We start from the raw sequence: 23,795 nt of genomic DNA on the forward strand, positions 1-23,795 counted from the left end.
ACGTGAGTTTCCAGCTTTGCCTTTGAGACTTATGAGAAATTAAAAACACTCTTTGTAGCCTCTGACGTAGAGGGTTTACAAGTCTGAGGCATAGCCTTTTTTAGCTGGGGATGCTCTTTCCCCAGTGACTTTCCTGATAAATTTGTTCAGGGATTTGTTGAGTTGCCCTTCCAGGGGCATACAAAAAAGGCGTTTCTTGCCTTGATGCTCCACAGACCAACATTTAAACCAAAGGGTCCTCTGCCTGTCCACTCAAAAGAAAATCTCATTCTGAATTATTAAGTAAAAAATATCCACCAATCCATCCGCCCAGAAGCGATTCAGTTCGCATGCGCCGCGCTTTATAAGTTTTTCATTCATTCATTCATTCATCAATGCATTAGAGTAAGGCCACGGACATGAGCTCCAATTGTTGGTGGACAGATGACTCTGTGAGGATAGACCCGGGATCCTGAGACATATCCTTGGACTCAAGATCTGGCAGATGGACATAGCCACAATGACAGCCTGTGAGGGAATATTAGACCTGGGAAAGGACTTCAAAGCGTTTTTTTAGAGGATCTTGTCAGTGTTGTTTAAACATAAAATGGCCAAAATCCACTATGGGATGGACCACTTTTTAAGCAGTCCCTCCTAAACAGGATATTGCTGACCAAAATACCATAAGCGGAAGTAAACCCATCCGTAAAACATTTTCATTTCCGGCACGTGCTATTGGTTGTGCTCTCAACCAAACTGTCAAACCATCCAATGGCTTAAAGAAAAAAGAATGAAGCTAGATCAGTTGTTATGCAATTCCAAGGAATCGCAATCACATCCCGGCAAAATTTGGAAATTTGTAGGAGAAAAAAGCTCCTGGGATGGTACGGATTGTAATAATAGGATGGAATTGTCAAAAAGTATATACAAATATAAAAGTTTATTTGGTATAAATCATGATAATCACAATATACAAATATTGTGTATTATATTGTATAGTGGTATATTATATAGTATAGTGTATTGTGATCATCATGATTTATACCAAATAAACTTTTCTATTTTTATACACTTTTTGACAATTCCATTCTATTATTACAATCCGTACCATCCCAGGGGCTTTTTTCTCCTACAAACCATCCAATGGCTGGTGTCATAACTGATTCCATGTGCAGCATCATGGCAGTTGCAGATTAAACAGAGGCAAAGATGGCAGACCTTGGCTGAAAACGATAGGGGGGTTTACATACACTTTAAGGCCCCTTTCAGACGGACGGATAGAATGGTGCTTTTAGCTGCGGATTTTCTATTTTTCTACCGCAGCTAAAAGCACACAATGTTTTCCTATGGCCCCATTCACACACAGCATTTGCGTGCGATTACGTTACATGCGGTTTGGTGCGAATAGAAAAAATAGAATTGAATGCGTCCAGGTGCGATGTAGCGCAGCTATATGCACATAACCGCAGGTAATCGCAGTCTTTTTTTGTCAACTGCGGATAGCAGCGTTTTAGAATTCAAGGGACCCAAACAAAAAAAAAATTAATAAAAAGGGTTGCTATGGAAATGAATACCGCAGCTAAACGCGGCCGCAGTTAAACGCATGTAATCGCAATGTGCAAATGCAGCTAATCGCAGTGCCTGGAGCCTTGAATTTCACAAAACATTTGTAGTGCTTTTAACTGCGGCAAAACAGCCGTCCGTCTGAAAGGGGCCTAAGGACTTAAATACATGAGTTGTAAAGATCTTTACAGAACTAATTGCAACAGCCAGCGAGCAGGAAATGTTTTAAAGGCTTGTGACTTTTAAGAGCTCAGGCAAGTAATCTAAGGTGTGGCTGCCACAGGTCAAGGTCAAGTCACAGCCCTCAAGAGGGGTGCGCTACAAACTGACAAATGTGTCGAGGCACTCCATAGGAGTGTCTGACACAACTTAAAGTGTTGAACCACACAACATAACCCCTGAAGGGGGAGAGGGAATATAGAAGGGTGTTCTGGATAATACAAAGGGAGGAAAATGATGGTGACAATGTGGGCCATCAAGCCCATACCAGCCAGACTTCGCCCCCCTGGTGGGCATACCCCACTAGTTTTCAGGGGCAGGAAGGTGCAGCATGAACCTGGACCTGTAAAGCACTCTTCAGCTAACACACATGTTGCACCAAGAGTGTCTAGAAGACCGCATAATACAGAGCCCAGTGCTTAGAGACGCATTAGAGGCCAGCCATGTGTCTTCCACTCAGCAGGTTCAGGGTATTGCCTCCAAGGTTATGACAAATATCGGCTGATCCAGAAAGCTGCAAAATAAACCCAAGTGGCTTTGCAGCAACTGAAGAATGTATTTGCCATAGTATAAAAAAAAGGAATGTATCTTGCAAAAAGGTTGAAAAAAAGTAAGACATAGCTGGCTTCCACCAGAGGAGAGAAGATGTCTGTTCTCCTAGGACACTTGTGAAAACTGAGGAAGACTGTGAGTGGGAGGGGTCATGCTGGGCTGTCCTTACAGCTTTGTGTCCAATCACCTGAAGGCAGCAGCATATCCCAACGTACCTGAATACGTCATCCTGTGTCCTTTAATGTGAGATTAAGAAATTATCTTTTTTATATACACAAATACACCTTTTATTGGATTGGATTGGAATAAATACTTATAGAGCGCCGAATGCGAGTTGTGAAACTCGCGTCTAAGCGCTTACCAACAAGCTGGGGGTATCCAGTTCCCAAGAGCAAAAAGAAAAAGCTAGGACATCTAAGTAAAAGAGGGGGGGGTGTCAGGGCACAAAAAGCCTATCCCTACTCCCTGACCATGGACCGCAGCCTGGGATTAAGGCAGCGTCCTGCTAAAGGCTTGGAAGGCCAAGTCTCTATCTGTAGGCTTGTGAAAAAAGAAGTGTTTTCAAGCCCTTACGGAAGGCCATCAAGGAGGAGGATGCTCGGAGCCGATGAGGGAGCTGGTTCCAAAGAGAGTTCCCCAGTGTTTGGAGCCGGCGGCCACCTTTTGAAGCTGATCGACTAGATTTAATAATTGCTAACAGGGCGTCAGTCGAGCGAAGCTCTCTGGGTGGACAGTAGTGTTGTGTCATATTCGATAAGTACATCGGACCTAGTTGCCAATAGGCCCGAAACACCAGACAGAGTGCCTTGAACTCAACCCGTTTTGCTATCGGGAGCCAGTGTAGATTCTTAAGCACCGGGGAGATGTGATTCCGCCTTGGGCAGTTTGTGACTAGTCTTGCAGCATGATTCTGTGTAATCTGCAATCGTTTTATCCACTTCTGTGGGAGCCCTAGAAAGAAAACATTAGAACAATCTAACCTAGAGTGGATAAGTCCATGAACTAAGATCATACGGTTGTGCTGAGTGAAGAGATTCTTAATTTTCCGTAATAATTGCAGATGATAGTTGGCTGATTTTATGCAATATTTTGCGTGAGGTACGAAGCTTAGTTCAGCATCAAAAATTATACCCAGATTTTTTACCTGCTTAGCTGGAGTTGGGGCAGGGCCAAACGAGGATGGCCAGGCAGGTAAAAAGGTAGAGTTGGCTTGTGGGCCGATCAGCAAAAGCTCAGTTTTGTCGGCGTTAAGGCCTAGCCTGTTTGAGTCCATCCATTGTTGGATGTTAGATAATCCCTTATTCAGCTGCTCAGGCATATTAGGTCCACTTGCAAGGTCTGCCAAGATCTGTGTGTCATCCGCATAGATCTGGCAGCCTAGACCATAGCTGGTAATGAGGTCGGCAAGTGGGCGCATGTAGCAGTTAAAGAATAAGGGAGAAAGGGCAGAGCCCTGAGGTACCCCGCAGGTCAATGACTGGGTATTTGAGCGGTACGACTCCATTTTTATGGAGTGTGTTCTTTCTGACAGGAAAGATCTAATCCAATTTAACACTGCTTCCTCACAGCCAAATAAGGATTGCATTCTAGAGAGAAGGATAGAATGGTCAATGGTGTCAAACGCCGCAGAGAGGTCCAGCAGCACCAAGGCTGCTGACCCCCCCGCATCGCGGACACCCAGCAGACGTTCCCTCATATCTAGGGCAGACATCTCCGTACCGCGACCGGGTTGAAATCCCGACTGGCAGTCATGGAACAGACCGTGTGACTCAAACTGCTCCTGCAGCTGGGTAAACACAACCTGCTCCAGGACCTTAGATAGAAAAGGCAGTAGAGAAATGGGGCGGTAGTTGGTAAGTATCGTGGGTTCCAGGCACACTTTTTTCAATAATGGGAGTATGATTGCTCTCTTGAATCTAGAAGGCACTATACCCAACCGGAGGGACAAATTAATTACTCTGCAGATGTCAATAATCAGAGTGTCTACATGCTTCTGAATGAACCAGGCAGGGCAGGGGTCATCATGATAACTGGTTGGTTTCAGTTTTGAGATGATAGCTCTGATTTCCTCCTCTGACACTAGGCGAAATTTCTGTAGTTTTTCCGGGGTGGTTTTGGCTTTTGATGTTGCACAGGGGGGTGCTAAGGAGGATCGAGCACGGATTTTCTCCACTTTTGAAATGAAAGACTGGTGGATATCATTACACAGTTGTGGGGATGCCATAATCTTGGAGTGGAATCTTTTGGGCTTTATAACATTCAAGACTGTATGTCTGTTCTTAAACAGGATCTAAACATGAAGGGGATGTCATATGCCAAAGAAGTATGCCTGTAGTTTGCCAAAGAAGTATGTGTCATAAACAATTGCCATGTCTTTGTGGCATGACAATCCCTTTAAAATCTTACCCCACACACCAGAGTGACTGCCACCTTGGAAAATACTTACCTTCAGCTCTACTAACAAGTTCCTGTGTGGCCCTGCCCCAGAGTTACATAGTCTTTGCAGAAAAAAGTCAAGTTCCTCCTGAACATATTGGGCCAGATTCTCATAGAATCGGCGTTTGCGTAGTGTAAGCCATTTACACTACGCCGCCTCAAATTACTGGAGCAAGTGCCGTATTCTCCAAGCACTTGCTCCGTAATTTGCGGCGGCGTAGTGTAAATGGCCCGGCGTAAGGCCGCGTAATTTAAAGGGGCCGGCTTGTATTTAAATTAAGCGCGCCCCCGCGCCGATCGAACTGCGCATGCGCCGGGCAGAAAAATAGCCCAGTACGCATGCTCCAGCTCACGACGGAAAAAAAAGTCGTCCGCGAATACGACTTTACGTCAATGACGCTCACGTCGGCGTCATTGACGTAAAGTCGTATTCGCGGACGACTTAGGAAAACGACGTAAACGACGGAAAAAGACGACGCTGACCCGACGCCATACTTAACATGGCATACGACGGACCTACGTAAACTTGCCCCTCATATAGCAGGGGCAAGTTTACGCTTACGTAAACGTCGTAAATTCACTGCGTCGTCCGCGCGTACGTTTAGGAATCTCGCGTAAATAGCTAATTTGCATAGACGACTGGGAAAATGACAAGGCGACACCTAGCGGCCGGAAAAAAAATTGCATTTAAGATCTGACAGCGTAAGAGCCTTACGCCTGTCAGATCTAAGGGATATCTATGCGTAACTGATTCTAAGAATCAGTCGCATAGATACAACGGCCCAGATTAGGACTTAACGCAAATGGCGTTGCGCTGTCGTAAGCCCTTTGAGAATCTAGGCCATTCTTTCCAAAGACTGGTCCATACTTTATGGTGACCCGTGTTTGTTGGCCGTCAATTGTGTGCCGTTTGTATGCAAGACAGGTTCCTGGCCAACGCTCTTTGGACAAAAGTCAGAGGCTTTGTCTGTGGAAAATCCTATCATGTACGAGGCGTAAGGCACTAGGCATGGCCACACAGTGAAAGATTTGGTAGCTGAAGTTAAAGTGATTGTTATAGCTCGCATGTTCTTCCCTAAAACAAAAAAAAAGGTTTATACTTACCTGCTCTGTCCAAGAATATTGCACCAAGTAGCCCCGTACTGCCTCTTCTGGGGTCCCCCCACCAGTGTTCTCTCCTCTGCCTCTTCTAAGTGTACCACCGTAGCAGGCCACTTACTATTAGGGCACCCATGCGGGCATGCTCCCATGCTGGGCTGTGTGCGTCTGGAGGCACACACAACGCGGCTCGGCCCCATCCCTCGCTCCCGCCACACTGGATTTGATTGACAGCAGCAGGGAGCCAATGGCTCCAATGCTATCAGTCTGTCCCGTGAAGCCAGTGCTGCTGCAGACGAGGACAGCCCTGGATCGAGAAAGAGCTCAGGTAAGTATTTGTGGGGGGGGGTAGTGAAAGTTATTTTTTTTAAGTTAATGCAGGTAATCAATTTAAAAGTGCTGAAAATTACAGGTTTAATTTTGACATTTTAGTGATTGGGTTTGCATGTATCTTAAGAAACGCCTTAAAAACTGTACAGACCATGTTGCCTTGTTCTTTTTCTGCCTGGCAGCTGTCTAAAATTCTTAAAGAAAAACACGCTGTTAATTACACCAATCTCTCTCCTCCATGTGTTCCGCCTTTAATTGTGACCCTCTAACCCTCCTCTTTGCTTATATGATTTGGATATTAGTTAGACAATCTAATTATATGACTATGCCTCTTTTTGTGAGCCTTCATGAAGGATTACCCCAGCTCGGAAGAAGAATCTTACAGTGTATAAACCTTCAAGCACAGAGGTTGCAGATCGTAACTCAGTCACATCATAAAGTCTTTTGTTTGCGCTGCTGCTAAACCGTGGATTTTTATGTAAGAAAATAATTCATATCCGAAATAAAGAAAACGAAGCAGGATTTATACTCCTGACTTGGTGCAACAGGGATTTTGTGGACAATTATAATACAAGACAGATGTCACCACTGATGGTATCCTAAAAAAAAAACAAAAAAACTTGACATTAATGATTTCTCTGATGTCTCCAGTCTTTTTAAAATAAATATTCTAAGAAAAATGTAGACAGCCATTACTGATCTTTTAAAAAAAATGCTTGTGTTGTACCCTTAACAGGGTATTCCAGGTTATTATTCATGATGATCCCAAACCTTGCCTTCTGGGTGTCTCGGACGATCTTCAATTGGAATATGCATATAAACAAGTAATAGCAGATCCATCTTTCAGGCTCGTAAATTGATTCTTAAAGTGGAGGTTCACCCAGAAATGACAATTTTTAACCTTAGATTGATGCTCATTTTGTCTAGGGGAATCGGCTAGTTTTTTTAAAATCGAAGCTGTACTTACCGTTGTAGAGAGCGATCTTCTCCGCCGCTTCCGGATATGGGCTGCGGGACTGGGCGTTCCTATTTGATTGACAGTCTTCCGACAGGCTTCCGACGGTCGCATCCATCGCGTCACGATTTTCCGAAAGTAGCCGAACGTCGGTGCGCAGGCGCCGTATAGAGCCGCACCGACGTTCGGCTTCTTTCGGCTACTCGTGATGCGACCATCGGAAGCCTGTCGGAAGACTGTCAATCAAATAGGAACGCCCAGTCCCGAAGACCATACCCGGAAGCGGCGGAGAAGATCGCTCTCTAAAACGGTAAGTACAGCTTCGATTTTAAAAAAACTAGCCGATTCCCCTAGACAAAATGAGCATCAATCTAATCTTAAATTTTTTTTTTAGGGTGAACTCCCGCTTTAAGCCTCGTACACATGATCGGATTTCCATCGGACAAATCCGTGGAATTTTGTGCGAAAGGTGTTGTCTGTGAACTTTTTCTGCATACAGACGGCAGAACTTTTTTAGCCAACATTTACGAAACTACCGTATTTGCCGGCGTATAAGACGACCCCCTAATTTTCCAGCTAAAATGTTGGTTTAGGGATATACTCACTGTATAAGATGACCCCTCACTGTGCCATTATACATGCCTCACTGTGCCATCTATACATGCCTCACTGTGCCATTATACATGCCTCACTGTGCCATTCCATTCCCTGCCTCGATGATCTCCCTATCTTCTCCTGTTTGCAGAGTCAGTCAGACGGCGGCCATCCATTATTCAAAAGCCGTGCCTCCTCCTCAGGCTGTTCCGTGATAGGTGAAACACTAATTTTCCCAGCAGAGCCTCTGTTCAGTGTTCCGCCTATCACGGATGTCCTCTCGTCCGAGGCCGAGGATGAGAAGGCATCCGTGATAGGCGGAACACTGAACAGAGGCTCTGCTGGAAAAATGAGTGTTCCGCGGAACAGTCAGAGGAGGAGGTGCGGCTTTTGAATAATGGATGGGCGTCGTCTGACAGACAGGTACCCGGCGTATAAGACGACCCCCGACTTTTGGGGCATGATTTTAGATGCAAAAAGTCATATTATACGCCGGAAAATACGGTATGTGTTTTTTCTGCTCTTTACCGCCACCCTTTGGGCAACTTCTGCTAATGTTGTGCTATGGTTAGCATTGGTTCGGAGCATGCGTGTTTGTACTTTGGATTTTATTCTGATGGACTTATGTACATACGATCGGATATTCCGTCAGCACACATTTGTTGTCGGAAAATTTGAGAGCATGTTATCCATTTGTTGTCGGAAATTCCCACAACAATTGTCCAATGGAGAGTACAAACGGTCGGATTATCTGACAAACACCCTGCCATCATCGGAAAATCTGATCGGGTGTACGGGCCTTTAAACATTCGAAATCGGCTGATCCACCCTTGTGGAAGGAGTGGATAGCCCAAATTGGTAATACGCTACACCTTGAAAAATAGATCTTCCAATACAGAGGGTGCCCAGGCAAATATCATAAATTGTGGTTCCCTGTCTGGATACACCAGGGCTATCCCCGGTTGATTTTTTTTCTTGGATATAATTCTCTGAAACAACTCTTATGCCTCGTACAAACGATCTGAATTTCCAACAAGAAATGTTCGATGTGAGCTTTTGGTCAGAAATTCCGACCGTGTGTAGGCCCCATCGGACATTTTCTGTCGGAATTTCTGACAGCAAAAATTTGAGAGCTGGTGCTCAATCTGATACGATCGTCTGTACGCAATTCCGATGCACACAAATTCTACGCATGCTCGGAATCATTGAACTTAATTTTTCTCGGCTTGTCGTAGTGTTGTACGTCACCGCGTTCTTGACGGTCTGAATTCCCGACAACATTTGTGTGACTGCGTGTATGCAACAAAAGTTTGAGCCAACATTCCGGTTTTGTTGTCGGAATTTTCGATCATGTGTATTTTGGTGTGGTTATATGACTTGACTTGGGTTTCCATTACAGATTCAGATCTACTATTATATGTTGCTATGACATTTTATAATTTCTCTGGAACATGTCTCACGTTTCTGTTCTCAATAAAAACCTCTGAGTTAAAAAAAAAAAAATACAAATGCTTGTGGTACTAAGTAGATCCATTGACATCAGCGCTTTCCAAATCAATGACCTGCTATAAAGTTTGTAGATCATGGGCTGTGGCTTCACTTCTGTGATTAAGTTACTCATGAACTGTAAAAATGGTGCGAGTAATACCAAATGGTACCAAAAGCAGTCATAAAAACATGTAGCCAAGTATGATACTGGTATAAAAATGTGTACAACGATACCACTGCTGAATACAGATGTGGAGAGGTTAACATCAGTCCGTCGGCATGTAGATGTTCCATGAAGGGGATGTTACTGGATCTCCGACAGAACTCCCTGAAGCCCCAGAACCTGGCGGAGAGGTGAGTACCAATCAAAAGAATTTTAATCGATCAAAAAGATTTTGATCGATCAAAAAAATTAAAGATTAATCGATCAATTAAAAGTTAATTTGCACAGCCCTAAAAAAAACCTTGAGGTGACAGAACCTACCCACAACAATCCTGCCCTATCCAAACGCCCATCTGATTAGGAGAAGCTTCTACCCTTTCTGATACTGTCAAAGCTTACTCAGTATTCATAGTGATTGGCCAATAAAAATGTGGGAGGGGAAGAATTCCAACACAGATAGGAAGTGTTAGAACTTTGCCCAATCAGTACAGCCTTGCATTTATTTTTTAAGTGTAGGAACTGAAATGTGTAGGCACCTCTAGGTGGTATTTTTTTTAAAAAGCTTTTAATTCCAGCTTAGGCTTGTCTACATTGGCTTCCAAACCAAGGCCTTTCTTTCAATATATTTTTATGTTAAATGTTTTAATTTAAGATGTCATTTGTCTTGGAAACCTTGCAGAACATAGAAAAAAAACAAATGGTAGAGGAAGAGGTAGATATCACAACAAGTGTTCTCTGATAGGCAAATTACCAATGCTGTGTAATATAGTCTTAGTACTGCCATGGGGCAGGAAAGCCACTTTGTCATAATCCTCAGCATGCAATGGTAGAGTGGTCTATAACATGGATATAAACAGACATACAAAGACAATCAAAGGTAAGGTTTACCGTTCTTCAGACTTAAGGGGTTTTCAGGCTGTGGGCATTGGGAGTAGAAAAGATCCCGACATAATTTTTGGTGTCATTGGGGGGGAATTGTGCCTTATTGTTGGTCTCATTGGCAGAATTCATGCCCCATTGTTGGTATCATTGGGAAAAATTGTGCCCCATTACTGGTATCAGTGGGAGGAATTTTGCCCCGTCGTTGGTTTCAGTGGGAGGAATTGTGCTCCATCATTGCTGTCATTGGGCCCAATCGTTGGTGTCATTGGGAGGAATTGTACCCTGGTGCGCAGTCATGTTGGAACAGGAAGGGGCCATCCCCAAACTGTTCCCACTGGGAGTATAAAATTGTCCAAAATGTCTTGGTATGCTGACGCCTTAAGAATTCCCTTCACTGGAACCAAAGGGCCAAGCCCAACCCCTGAAAAACAACCCCACACCATAATCCTCCCTCCACCAAATGATTTGGTACAGAGCAAAGTCCATAAAGACATGGATGAGCGAGTTTGGGGTGAAGGAAATTGACTGGCCTGCACAGAGTCCTGATCTCGACCCAATAGAACACCTTTGGAATGGATTAGAGCATAGACTGCAAGCCAGGCCTTCTTGTCCAATATCATTGCCTAACCTCACAAATGCGCTTCAGGAAGAATGGTCAAACATTCTCATAGACACACTCCTAAACCTTGTGGACAGCCTTCCCAGAAGAGTTGAAGCCGTTATAGTTGCAAAGGGTGGGCCAACTCAATATTGAACCCTACGGACTAAGACTGGGATGCCATTATAGTTCATGTGCGTGTAAAGGCAGGTGTCCCAATACTTCTGGTAATATAGTGTATCTTTTCATAAGGTATGTCTTCAAAGCCATAAACATGTAGAATTAAAAAAGAAAAAATCAGGAGCATAATTTTGCTATTCCCTCCCCAGCAGTCAAGGGTGAGGGCTGGTACTAATTCAGGACACCTCCACAGACTCCCAATGATCTGGCAATAGGTGGGCATGAACAGAAAATGATTTGGGTTGTCTGGTTTAGGGATCAGAACATTAATAGCCCCTCCCTGATTATGAAATGGAGACAAAACTGTACATTACATTATTATGTTTTATTATTATACAGGATTTATATAGCGCCAACAGTTTGTGCAGCGCTTTACAACATCAGGGAAGACAGTACAGTTACAATACAGGAAGGATCAGAGGGCCCTGCTCGATAGAGCTTACAGTCTAGAAGGGAGGGTTAAGTGGAACAAAGGGTAGTAGCTGTGGGGGGGTGATCAGATGGACAAAATGAAAATACAGTTGTTAGGTGTGGGTAGGATTAGGATAGGCTTCTCTGAAGAGGAGGGTTTTCAGGGATCCTCTAAAAGCTAAGAGAGAAGGAGATAGACAGACAGATTGGGGTAAGGAGTTCCATAGGCTTGGAGAGGCTCTGGAAAAGTCCTGCAGATGAGCATGGGAGGAGGTGATGAGAGAGCTAGAGAGCAGGAGGTCTTGAAAAGTACGATTAGGTTGGTATTTTGAGACTAGGTTAGTGATGTAGCAGGGGGCAGAGTTGTGGATGGCTTTGTAGGTAGTTGTTAGTATTTTGAAATTAAATTGTTGGGCGAGCGGAAGCCAGTGGAGGGATTGACAGAGGAGCAGCAGAGACGGAGCGGTTGGTAAGGTGGATAAGTCTGACAGCAGCATTCGTGATGGACTGAAGGGGGGTTAGAGTATGGAGAGGTAAGTTAATGAGGGAATAGCAGTAATCGAGGCGAGAGATGACCAGGGAGTGAATTAAGAGTTTTGTTGTGTCATTGGTTAGAAAGGGGCGTATTTTGGAGATGTTGCGGAGGTTGAGGCGGCAAGATTTGGACAGTGATTGGACGTGGGGCTTGAAAGAGAGTTCAGAGTCTAGGACTACTCCTAGGACCTTGGCATGTGGGGTTGGGCTTATGGTCGTGCCATCAATTTTGACAGAGAGATCAGGGGAAGAGGCAAGTGGGGGAGGAAAAAGTATAAGTTTGTTTTGTATAGATTGAGTTTGAGGAAGTGGTGTGACATCCAAACTGATATATCTGATAGTAAATTAGTGATACGTAAGGAGAATGAAGGGGCGAGTTGAGGGGCAGAGAAATAAATTTAAGTGTCATCAGCGTAGAGATGGTATTGGAAGCCGTGGGAGGCTATCAGCTGACCCAGGGAGGAGGTGTAGATTGAAAATGCTGCATGATCCATCACCCGCCGGATCCAAAACCGAGCGATCAAACACCGCTGATCGCTCGGTTCTCACAGCCCCGTGAGCAGAGAGCGGATGACTGTCAGTCACAGGCGCTCAGTGCCCCCCTCCTCCACTCACTGCAGCACTGGGCTGTGGAGGAGGCGGGGCCAACCGGCTCAGAATCTCAGCAGCTCGCCGGTCTAGGCATGTGGGCGGATCCTGACCATATGGTAGCGATCCTTTCAGAGCCTGGATTGGCTCTGTGACATCAGCCGACAGCGGGCTTCAGGCTGTCTCCTGAAAATGGGTCACAGATGTGCAGTTTGTTTTCCTCTTTACGGGAGTCCCAGATAAGTGTACCTTTATTTTTGAGAAGGTGAGAACAAGAAAGTGGCATCTCACTTGCTGTGGCAGCAGATGCTTCTCCATCCAGCATAAGCCTCCTGTTCTGGTTTATTTCCATGTAATGGACTGGCCCATACCCACACCACTGGCTGGCCGAGGTTTTTCCCTGTCAAGACTTCCAGAACATCACTGGTCAGTGTAGGTCTTCAAAATAAGTAAACCAAAAAAGGTACACGACTGCATCTTTGGTCTACTGTTCAACTGTGGATTTGCGAGGAACACTGAGACCTGTGACTATGGCAGCTGTTGGTGGACCTCCATTTATCTCTACGATGATCATTGGTCCACCAAGAGTTGCAATAGTTCTTGGAAGATGTGGGTTTGAAGATCTCACCCTTATTCCGCGTACACACGATCGGACATTCCGACAACAAAACCGTGGATACATTTCCGATGGATGTTGGCGCAAATTTGTCTTCCATGTTTTGTGGTCGCACAAATATTGTTGGAAATTGCGAACGTCAAGAACGCGGTCACGTACAGCACGATAAAACGGAAGTTCCATAGCAAGTGTGCCACCCTTTGGACTCCTTCTGCTAATCTCGTGTTAGTAGAAGTTTGGTGAGAGACGATTCGCGTTTTTCAACTTTGTGCTTTTCAGTCCGTTCCAGCGTGACCAATGTGCTATCTCCATTATGAACGCTAGTTTTACCAGACTGAGCGCTTCCGTCTCGTACTTGATTCAGAGCATGCATGGAATTGTGTGCGTCGGAATTGTCTACACACGCTCGGAATTTACGAGAACGGATTTTGCCGGGAAATTTGAGAACCAGCTCTCAAATTTTTGTTGTCGGAAATTCTGACAGAGAGGCCCAGATTCTCAAAGACGTATCTATGCGCCTGATTCATAGAATCAGTTACGCATAAATTCTGCCAAGGTACGAGCGGCGTAAGTCTCCTACGCCGTCGTATCCGTTGGTTTCCGCGTTGAATATGTAAATGAGCAAGATACGCCGATTCATGAACGTACGTACGCCCGTTGCAATTAGTTACGCCGTTTACATAAGACATACGCCGGCGTAAAGATAAAGCTGGTCTCTAGGTGGCGCAGCCCCATGCAAGGTATGGACGTCGGAACAAGCGTATCTTTTTACGCCGTTTACGTAAGTCGTACGTGAATGGGGCTGTGCGTAGGTTACGTTCACGTCACAGGCATTGAGCCGGCGTATCTTTAGGCGTAAATACGACAGCACTTGCCTCTCTAAGTTGCGGCGGCGTAGCGTAAATAAGATACGCTACGCCCGCACATAGTTACGCCGCCCTACGTGAATCTAGGCCAAAATGTCCGATGGGGCCTACACACGGTCGGAATTTCCGACCAAAAGCTCCCATCGAACATTTGTTGTCGGAAATTCCGAGCGTGTGTACGCGGCATTATTGTAACAACCAACAAACTTTTGTGATAAGTGCGCAATACTGAAATCAGTAAAAAAAAATATAGAAATCAGTCTGGGGTATTATCAGGCATTGCTTTATTCCAGATGCTTAATACGCAATTGTATGTAAAAACAATAAGATAAAGTGACTTTATGACATGACTTGACAGGCATGGCTTTACCTGTCAGTAAATGAAACACAGGCACATGAATACATCACATTTTTCAGTACAAATGAATAAATAGATAGAATGGAAGCTGCAGACAATACATCGCTTTCAGCGCCGTTGACTGGGAAGTCGCTTCTCTGCATTCTCACCTTCTCAGCTGATAGGGTGCAGCATTAGGGCCACTACTTTGTTGCACACCACCAGCCAACATGTAATGCCAACTCCACCTGAAACAAAGAGAGTTTATATTTAATAGAAGTCATGACAAACCCCAGGCAAAATCCTCAACAGCAATCCCCCCAACCATCCTCACTCCCTATCACTGACTCTGTCATCCATCTCCATGCTATTTAACCAACGTCATCCATATTGACTAACCATATGGTCTCATAATAAATGAGCCTGGTCTAGTCCTGACTACTACCTCAATCTGACTTGTTTTCTTTCCCATACTTAACAACACATGGAAATCTAACCTTTGGATCTTGGCTAACAAGACCTTATGCTTACAATGTAGAGTATAAGATTTCCTATCATCTGTGCCCAGTCTTGCCACACAGAGTTAATCCAGCTCTGAGCAATCCTCTTTTATTGTTCAGTGAAAATTAACAGACTTCCAGATAAAAAACCTGTCTAAATAAAAAGTCCTTTCCTCTCTCCTTGCTTTGAGTGACAGGTTATTTATATATCTAGCTTGGACATGTTTATCATATGTTATGTTATGTTTATCATAATATGAGGTGATCCACAGTTCATTGTATATTACCAGGATGTGCTATGTGGGGGAGGGGTGGATTTCTCACTTTTTATACTGTGGATCACCTCATATTATGATAAACATAACATAACATATGATAAACATGTCCAAGCTAGATATGTAAATAACCTGTCACTCAAACCAAGGAGAGAGGAAAGGACTTTTTATTTAGACAGGTTTTTTATCTGGAAGTCTGTTCATTTTTACTGAACAATAAAAGAGGATTGCTCAGAGCTGGATTAACTCTGTGTGGCAAGACTGGGCACAGCTGATAGGAAATCTTATACTCTACATTGTGACATAAAAAATAAATAACAATTTTTGGGGTTTACATCCACTTTAAAGTGGTTGTAAAGCTCAGAAATATGAACAAATTACATGCCTGTGTAGTGTGTACTAAAAACAATAAGGCCCCTTTCACACTGGGGCGGGAGGTGTGTTGGCGGTATAGCGCCGCTATTTTTAGCGGCGATATACTGTCGGAATTGCGGCGGTATTCAGCCGCTAGCGGTGCGGCTTTAACCCCCGCTAGTGGCTGAACAGAGGTTAATACGGCCCGCAATGCGCCTCTGCAGAGGCGCATTACCGGCTGGCGGTATAGCCACGGTTTCCTATTGCTATCAATGGGAAGGAGCGGTAAACACACCGCTCCTCAGATGCTTCTAGCAGGACTTTTGGAGAGGTCCTGCTAGCGCACTGCTCCAGTGTGAAAGCCGGAGAAACAGCAGCCGCTGTTTAGGGTAGGTTTGCAGGTGCTATTTTTAGTGCAATAGCGCCTGCAAACCGCCTCAGAGTGAAAGGGACCTTAGTGTCAGTTCTGTCTGCTGCTGTGTTCCTCTGCTATCAGCATGAGTCAGGTTTGACAAGTTTTCCTGACACCAAGAGAAACAAGGTGACAGGGGAGGGAGCTCCAGCACATTGATTGACAGCCTCGGTTCTGTTCTGGGGGGATGTATCCCATCTCTCCAATCAGCTCTCAGAGCTCACCAGTGTGTAATTTCAGCACTTCAACCCCTGTTTTTTGAAAGCTTAGACAAGCTTTACAAATGCTGGACTTTAAACTGATGCAAAGAAGAGACAACTGGATTTTTGATCTCTGTGTATCACCTGAAGTCAGTCACTTCACTGGGTATATGTACAGTGCCTTAAGATTTTCCACATTTTGTCATGTTACAACCAAAAACGTAAATGCTGCCACCACCATGTTTCACGGTGGGGATAGTGTGTTCAGAGTGATGTGAAGTGTTAGTTTTCCGCCACACATAGCGTTTTGTTTTTAGGCCAAAAAGTAAAATTTTGGTCTCATCTGACCAGAGCACCTTCTTCCACATTTGCTTTGTCCCCCACATGGCTTCTCACAAACTGCAAATGGGACTTCTTATGGCTTTCTTTCAACAATGTCTTTCTTCTTGTCACTCTTCCAGATTTGTGGAGAGCACGACTAATAGTTGTCCTGTGGACAGATTCTCCAACCTGAGCTGTGGATCTCTGCAGCTCCTCCAGAGTTACCATGGACCTCTTGGCTGCTTCTCTGATAAATGCTCTCCTTGCCCGGCGTGTCAGTTTAGGGCAAGGATCCTCAAACTACGGTCCTCCAGCTGTTGTAGAACTACACATCCCATGAGGCATTGTAACACACTGACATTCACAGACATGACTAGGCATGATGGCAATTGTTGTTCCTGAACAACTGGAGGGCCGTAGTTTGAAGACCCCTGGTTTAGGTGGACGGTCATGTCTTGGTAGGTTGGCAGTTGTGCCATACACTTAACCTTTTTTCAGATGACGGATTAATCAGTGTTTAGTGAGATGTTCAAAGCTTGAAATATTTTTTATACCCTAACCCTGCTTTAAAACTTCTCTACAACTTTATCCCTGACCTGTCTTGTGTGTTGCTTGGCCTTCATGATGCCGTTTGTTCACTAAGGTTCTCTAACAAACCTTTGAGGGCTTCACAGAACAGCTGTTTTTTATACTGAGATTAAATTACACACAGGTGGACTCTATTTACTAACGGACTTCTGAAGGCAATTGGTTCCACTAGATTTTAGTTAGGGGTATCGGAGAAAAGGGGGCTGAATACAAATGCACATGTCAAGTCTCTGATGTGAGGCCGAGTGACAGAGAGGGCGCCCCTTGCAGCTAAGTGCAGCGCTCCCCTGGGAGCGATACAGGGGATATGGTGCCCAAAGGAGCACGGGTTGCCAGTAGTGCTGCAACAGGCTGGTAAGCAGAATGTAGCTGGGGTGCACCGGGTAGTGATGTCAGTAGCCGTGCAAGAAGAAATCCTGAGTAGGCGTGTGCAGGATAAACCAGGAGCAGGGTTCGCAGCCAGGCCAGAGGTCATATACCAGGAGACAGTCCAAGAGCAAACAGGAGCAAGCTGGGTCATAAACAGTGGGCAGTGGATCAAAGAATAGTCAGCCAAGGTCAGAGCGAGGAGATAATCGGGATCACAAGGTCAAGCCAAAAGCAGAGGTCAAGCCAGGAGTTACAAGGTAAACAGACACAGGAACACAGGAAGCTGACGACAATCCAGCAATTTGGGTCAGACAGTGGAAGCCTTTTATAGGCCAGCAGGGGGATCCACATGTCACATGATGTGCCTCTGGCGGCCATTTCTTCTACTGGCAAGATTGCCAGTACTTCCACGGCCAGTTCCCTGACACAGCCTTCGGCCATTTCTTCTACTGGCAAGATTGCCAGTACTTCCACGGCCATTTCCCTGACACAGCCTTCGGCCATTTCTTCTACTGGCAAGATTGCCAGTACTTCCATGGCCATTTCCCTGACACAGCCTGTGGCCATTTCTTCCACTGGCAAGATTGCCAGTACTTCCACGGCCATTTCCCTGACAGCACGCCACACTTTTCACATATTGATTTGTAAAAAAAAAATTGAAAACCATTTGTCATTTTCCTTCCACTTGATCTATCAAATAAAATCCCAATAAAATAAATTTATGTATTTGGTTGCAACATGACACAATGTGGAAAATGTCAGGGGTCCTATAATAACAGAACATTTCTTTAGAAGGGAAAATAGCCTACAGAACATTGGTTTTTGCCCAATTCGCTTAAAACAAAAGTATATTCAAATTTACTGGACAAAATCGATATGCAAATTTATTTTTTAACTACCGTATTTTCCAGCGTATAAGACGACTTTCTGGATGCAAAAAAATGCATCCAAAGTCGGGTGTCGTCTTATACGCCGGGTACAGTCTCAGTACTCCCTTTTTTTCCCCAGCGCTGACAGTGTCCCATGCTGCGATCGCGATCGTGAATGATTTCAAAGCCGCGCCTTCACTGCAGAGTGTTCTGTGATAGGATGAACAAAAATCTTCCCAGCAGCGCCTCTGTTCTTTGTTCCTCCTATCACAGATGCCTTCTCATCCTCGGACGAGATGAGAAGACGTCCGTGATAGGCGGGAAACATAACAGAGGCGCTGCTGGGAAGATTTTTGTTTATCCTATCACAGAACACTCTGCAGTGAAGGCGCGGCTTTGAAATCATTCACGATCGCGATCGCAGCATGGGACACTGTCAGCGCTGGGGAAAAAAAGTGAGTGTTATTGCACTGGGGGGGGGCAACAAGTTCAGGCACAGTGGGGGCAAGTGATGGCAATGTGGGGGCATGTAATGGCACAATGGCAATGTGGGGGCATGTAATGGCACAATGGCAATGTGAGGGGCAAGTGATGGCAATGTGGGGGCATGTAATGGCACAATGGCAATGTGGGGGCATGTAATGGCACAATGGCAATGTGGGGGCATGTAATGGCACAGTGGCACAGTCTGGGCATGTAATGTAATGGCACAGTCTGGGCATGTAATGTAATGGCACAGTGAGTAATGTAATGGCACAGTCTGGGCATGTAATGTAATGGCACAGTGAGTAATGTAATGGCACAGTCTGGGCATGTAATGTAATGGCACAGTGAGTAATGTAATGGCACAGTCTGGGCATGTAATGTAATGGCACAGTGAGGAATGTAATGTAATGGCACAGTGAGATTTGAAAAAGCCTGTTTCTGTCAGCGGTTCTGGCTACCCCTCAGCTTCCAGAAAGACAGTAAGAAGGGGGTAGTCTTATACAGTGAGTATATCCCAAAACCAACATTTTTCCTGGAAAATTAGGGGGTCGTCTTATACGCCGGGTCGTCTTATACGCCGGAAAATACGGTAGATCTCAAACTGTCAAACATGAGAACCCTGAATAGTGTCTGGTAAGTACCTTTAGGATGCAAATTGTTGAAAAACCTGGCAAAAGAAAACTTGGGTGGGACATTGAACTGCAATGGTTCTGGTAGATGAAGTACTGATCTGGAAGCCAACAAAAAGCTGGTTGACTAATTTGTGGTCGGAAGTTATTTTTTCTACTGCAGCCACAAGCCATTACAGAACAATATCCAGAGCCAGAAAAAACCCACAAGAACTGTTTTATGATCACATAGAAAGCTAGAGGGATAAATGTAACAAAAGCCAATAAATATCAACATATATTGTAACACAAAAGAGCAGATCCTTTAACCACTTGGTGCCCCCAGGCCGTCATATGACGTCCTTGACTTTGTGCGGGGATATCTGAATGAAGGATGCAGCTACAGGCATCATTCAGATATCGGCTTTTTCAGCATTCCCTACACCATAAGAACGATCGTAGCGGCTGTTCTGCCGCTTGATCATTCTTACAGATGTCCCGCCGCCCTCCGGTGCTTCTACCAACTGACCGCTGCGATCAGTGAGTGGGAGAACGGATCCGCCGGCCCCGAATGCCTACCATAGAGATTTCCGGCGGACCAGATGGTCGCCGGAGTCTCTATGATCGTCGGAGGCCGGGCACGATGTTATGACGTCACGCCCGGCCTCTGCATTCAAAACAAACTGCGCCGCCTTGGCTGGGAAGCCGTGATCGTTTTTTTTTGGGGGGGGGGGGGGATTTTAGGCTTCCCAACCTAGAGGTGAGATGTGGGGTCTTATTGACCCCAGACCTCACGGTAAAGAGGTCCTGTCATGTCATATTCCTATTACAAGGGATGTTTACATTCCTTGTAATAGGAATAAAAGTGATCATTTTTTTATTTTATTTTTTTAAGTGTCAAAATAAAACATTTTAAGTAAAATGAACAATAAACATTTTTTTTTAAAGTGCCCCTGTCCCCGTGTGGTCGCATGCAGAAGCGAACGCATACGTAAGTCCCGCCCACATATGAAAACGTTGTTCAAACCACACATGCGAGGTGTCGCAGCGAACGTTAGAGCGAGAGCAATAATTCTAACCCTAGACCGCCTCTGTAACGCAAAACATGTAACCAGTAAAAAATTGGGGATTTTTACGTACCGAAGTTTGGCGCCATTCCACGAGCATGTACAATTTTTAAGCGTGACATGTTAGGTATCTATTTACTCGGCGTAACCTTATCTTTCACATTATGCAAAAAAATCAGGATAACTTTACTGTTTTTTTTTTTTAAAGCATAAACCTTTTTTTTTTTTTAAACGCATTTGAAAAATCAGTGCCGTCTGTGCCCAGCTGTGCCGCCACCACAGTGCAGCCTCACCAGCCACCAGTATGGCAAAAAAAAAAAATTCACTAGTGAGGAGAACTACCAGCTTCTATGCATGACTGATGAGAGCAGCGGGGAGCTCTCTGAGTCTCTGTCAGATTCCGATTCAGTCTATGAACCTGTTACAAGCAGTGGGTCTGACACAGAATCGGAAGAGGAAATTTGTGCCTGTGAAAAGAAGGCCTTCTGGCGTGGAGCAGCAGCCTACTACCAGCAGCGCAGGGCCGTCCACCCCGAGAGCAGTGCCAACACAAAGGCCAGGCACCAGTAGGGTGTCATCTCAGCCCCAAATGGATAGGGGCCATGCCAGCCTTCCCTATGCCCTTCAAAACCCCCTGTGGCTTCCCCCTAATTCCGGAGCAGCAAATATCCCCCCTTTCACCGCCCAGCCAGGTGTCCAGGTGAACGCCGACGATTTTGCCATGCTCGATTTTTTTTCATTTGATTTTTACAGAAGACTTGCTATCATCCATTGTGGCCCAGTGCAACCTCTACGCACAGCAGTTTATAGTAAGCAACCCTGGTTCCAGTTATGCCCGTCCCTTTGAGTGGAGAGAACTAACTGTAGAGGAATTCAAAATTTTCTTGGGCCTAACTTTCAATATGGGACTCACAAAATGTTCTCCTACTGGTCTACCAAACCCATCCACTACATGCCAGTCTTCTCATCCACTATGCCCAGATCCCGATACCCAATGATTATGCGGTTCCTCCACTATAACGATAACACCCAGTGCCCTCCCCGAAATGACCCAGCTTTTGACAAATTATTTAAAATTCGGCCACTCAAATTATTTCTCTGAAAAATTTCCCCAGTTATATATCCCCAAACAGAATATCTCCGTAGATGAGTCCCTTGTAAAATTCTCAGGCAGGCTGGGCATCAAACAATTTATCCCCAGCAAAAGGGCCCGATATGGGGTTAAACTGTACAAACTTTGCGACTGAGGCACGGGATACATTTACGGCTTCCTGGTGTACGAAGGGAAGGACTCCCAACTGCATCCCCCTGAATGCCCAGAGTACATCGGAGCCAGCGGAAAAGTGGTCTGGGAGCTTGTCTATCCACTTCTTGGAAAAGGATACCACCTGTATGTGGATAATTTTTACACTAGCCTGCCCCTGTTTCGCAATCTTCACCTAAGGGACACCGGAGCATTTGGCACAGTAAGAGCCAATAGAAAGGGCTTCCCACAAAAACTGGTCAATGAGAAGCTAAGACGAGGGGAGTCGGCATCATTGAGGAACCAGGAGCTATTGGCTGTCAGGTGGAGGGACAAACGAAATGTCCACATTCTTACAACGTTCCCCAACGACACCTACTATACGTGGAAGTCCACAGAAGAAGCAGCCCAGTCCAGAAACCAGCATTCATCTACGATTATAATTTGTTTATAGGGGGAGTGGACTTCAATGATCAGATGATTGAACCCTACCTTTCCACAAGAAAATCCTGTCACTGGTATAAAAAAAGTTGTATCACTTTGGCCTTGTATAACACTTATGTTATTTACAAAAAATCTACAGAAAACCCCGTATCCTATCTGCAATACCAAAAAGAAGTTGTCACCGCCCTTTTGTACCCTGAAAGCCCACCAGAAAATATACGCTCTGATTGCGTGAGCAGACTCCACGAACGCCACTTTCCTGAGAAAATCCCCCCCCCCCCCCCGAGTGAAACAGGCACAAGACATCAGAAGAAGTGCCGGGTGTGCTCCAGAGGAGGAGTCAGAAGAGACACCACAGTTTATTGTCCCGATTGACCTTCCCAACCAGGCCTCTGTTTAGGTGTATGTTTCCGCCGTTACCATACTTTCCAACATTATTAGGGAAGTATGGTAAACAAAATTCAAATTTCCTGTCATTTTCCTCCACACCCCTTACGCCACTGCACCTCTGCCTTCTCCGGGAACCGACCCTGGACTGTTCTACGACCACGCTTCTGCCTAATGCTAAAAATACCTCTGCCTTCTCCGGAACTGACCCTGGCTTGTTATACGACCATGCTTCTGCCTAACTGTACCTACCTCTGCCTGCTCTGGAACTGACCCTGGCCTGTTATACGACCACGCTTCTGCCTAACGCTTAACTGTACCTACATCTGCCTGCTCTGGAACTGACCCTGGACTGTTTGACCACGTTTTTTGCCTGCCTCTTGGATTGATCTTTTACCCTGCTATGCTAGTGGGAACACAGGGGTCTCACATATGTGAGGGGCTCCAGAATTGTTTTTCTGGATGAAGAAAACACATTTTTTTAGTTTTCTCATTTCCGGATTAGGGTCTGGTTGCCCAGAGGCTTCAAAGAGATTTGGGTGGGAGAAGACTCTACCCCTGTCCCCATTCTTTCCTGGCCTGCTACTTGGACCATGTACCTGCTTACTACCAGGACCAATATTTTGGCACTGCTGTAAATGTTTCTACTTGCACTGGCCCTGGACTGTATATGGACAGTATCCCTGCCTGTACCGACTATGGACAATATTCCTGCCTGCTGCCTGGACAATTCCATTGACTGTCGCTGACAACGTTCCTGCCTGCTGCCTGGATCAGGGCTCTCCTCCTGTGGTAAAATTGCACTACTAAAACCACAGGTAATCTTTTTTTTACCCATTACTCAGCAGAATGTATTTTAGGGTGCAATTCTTGGTATGTACATGCTGTGTTTAGAAATATGAAGGGCCTTCAAAAATGTGATAGATTGTAAGGAAATTGGATGTGTAATTTATGTCCCTAGAACACCTGATGGTGCTTCTTGGATGTTGGGCCTCTATGTGGCCAGGCTGTTAAAAAAAATCACACATGTGGTATCGCCATACTCAGAAGGAGCAGCAGAATATATTTTGGGGTGTAATTGTTGCTATGTACATGCTATGTGTTGGAAATATCCTATAAATGGACAACTTTGTGTAGAAAAAAATGCATTTTCATTTTTTTCCACATTTTCCAAAAACATCTGGGACAAAAATGAACCGTTCAAAAGACTCATTATGCCGCATAGATTATACGTTGGGTGTTAGCTTTCCAAAATGGGGTCACTTTGTGGGCGTTTCCATTGT

The 23,795-nt window shown here is 45.1% G+C and overlaps 1 protein-coding gene across 1 annotated transcript in view; it reads right to left on the minus strand.

Annotated features, from left to right (window-relative positions):
- Nucleotides 1–14,314: 14,314 nt before the first annotated feature.
- LOC120927968 (guided entry of tail-anchored proteins factor 1-like) overlaps nt 14,315–23,795 on the minus strand; it is a 76,869-nt gene continuing 67,388 nt past the window's right edge. The window contains exon 5 of the mRNA XM_040338996.1: nt 14,315–14,637. Within this exon, the coding sequence (XP_040194930.1) occupies nt 14,564–14,637 (74 nt within the window). The 3' untranslated portion in view covers nt 14,315–14,563. The remainder of the gene's footprint in view (nt 14,638–23,795) is intronic.

The sequence above is a fragment of the Rana temporaria genome, chromosome 2 (genome assembly GCF_905171775.1).
Source record: "Rana temporaria chromosome 2, aRanTem1.1, whole genome shotgun sequence".
In the NCBI taxonomy this organism is placed as follows: domain Eukaryota; kingdom Metazoa; phylum Chordata; class Amphibia; order Anura; family Ranidae; genus Rana; species Rana temporaria.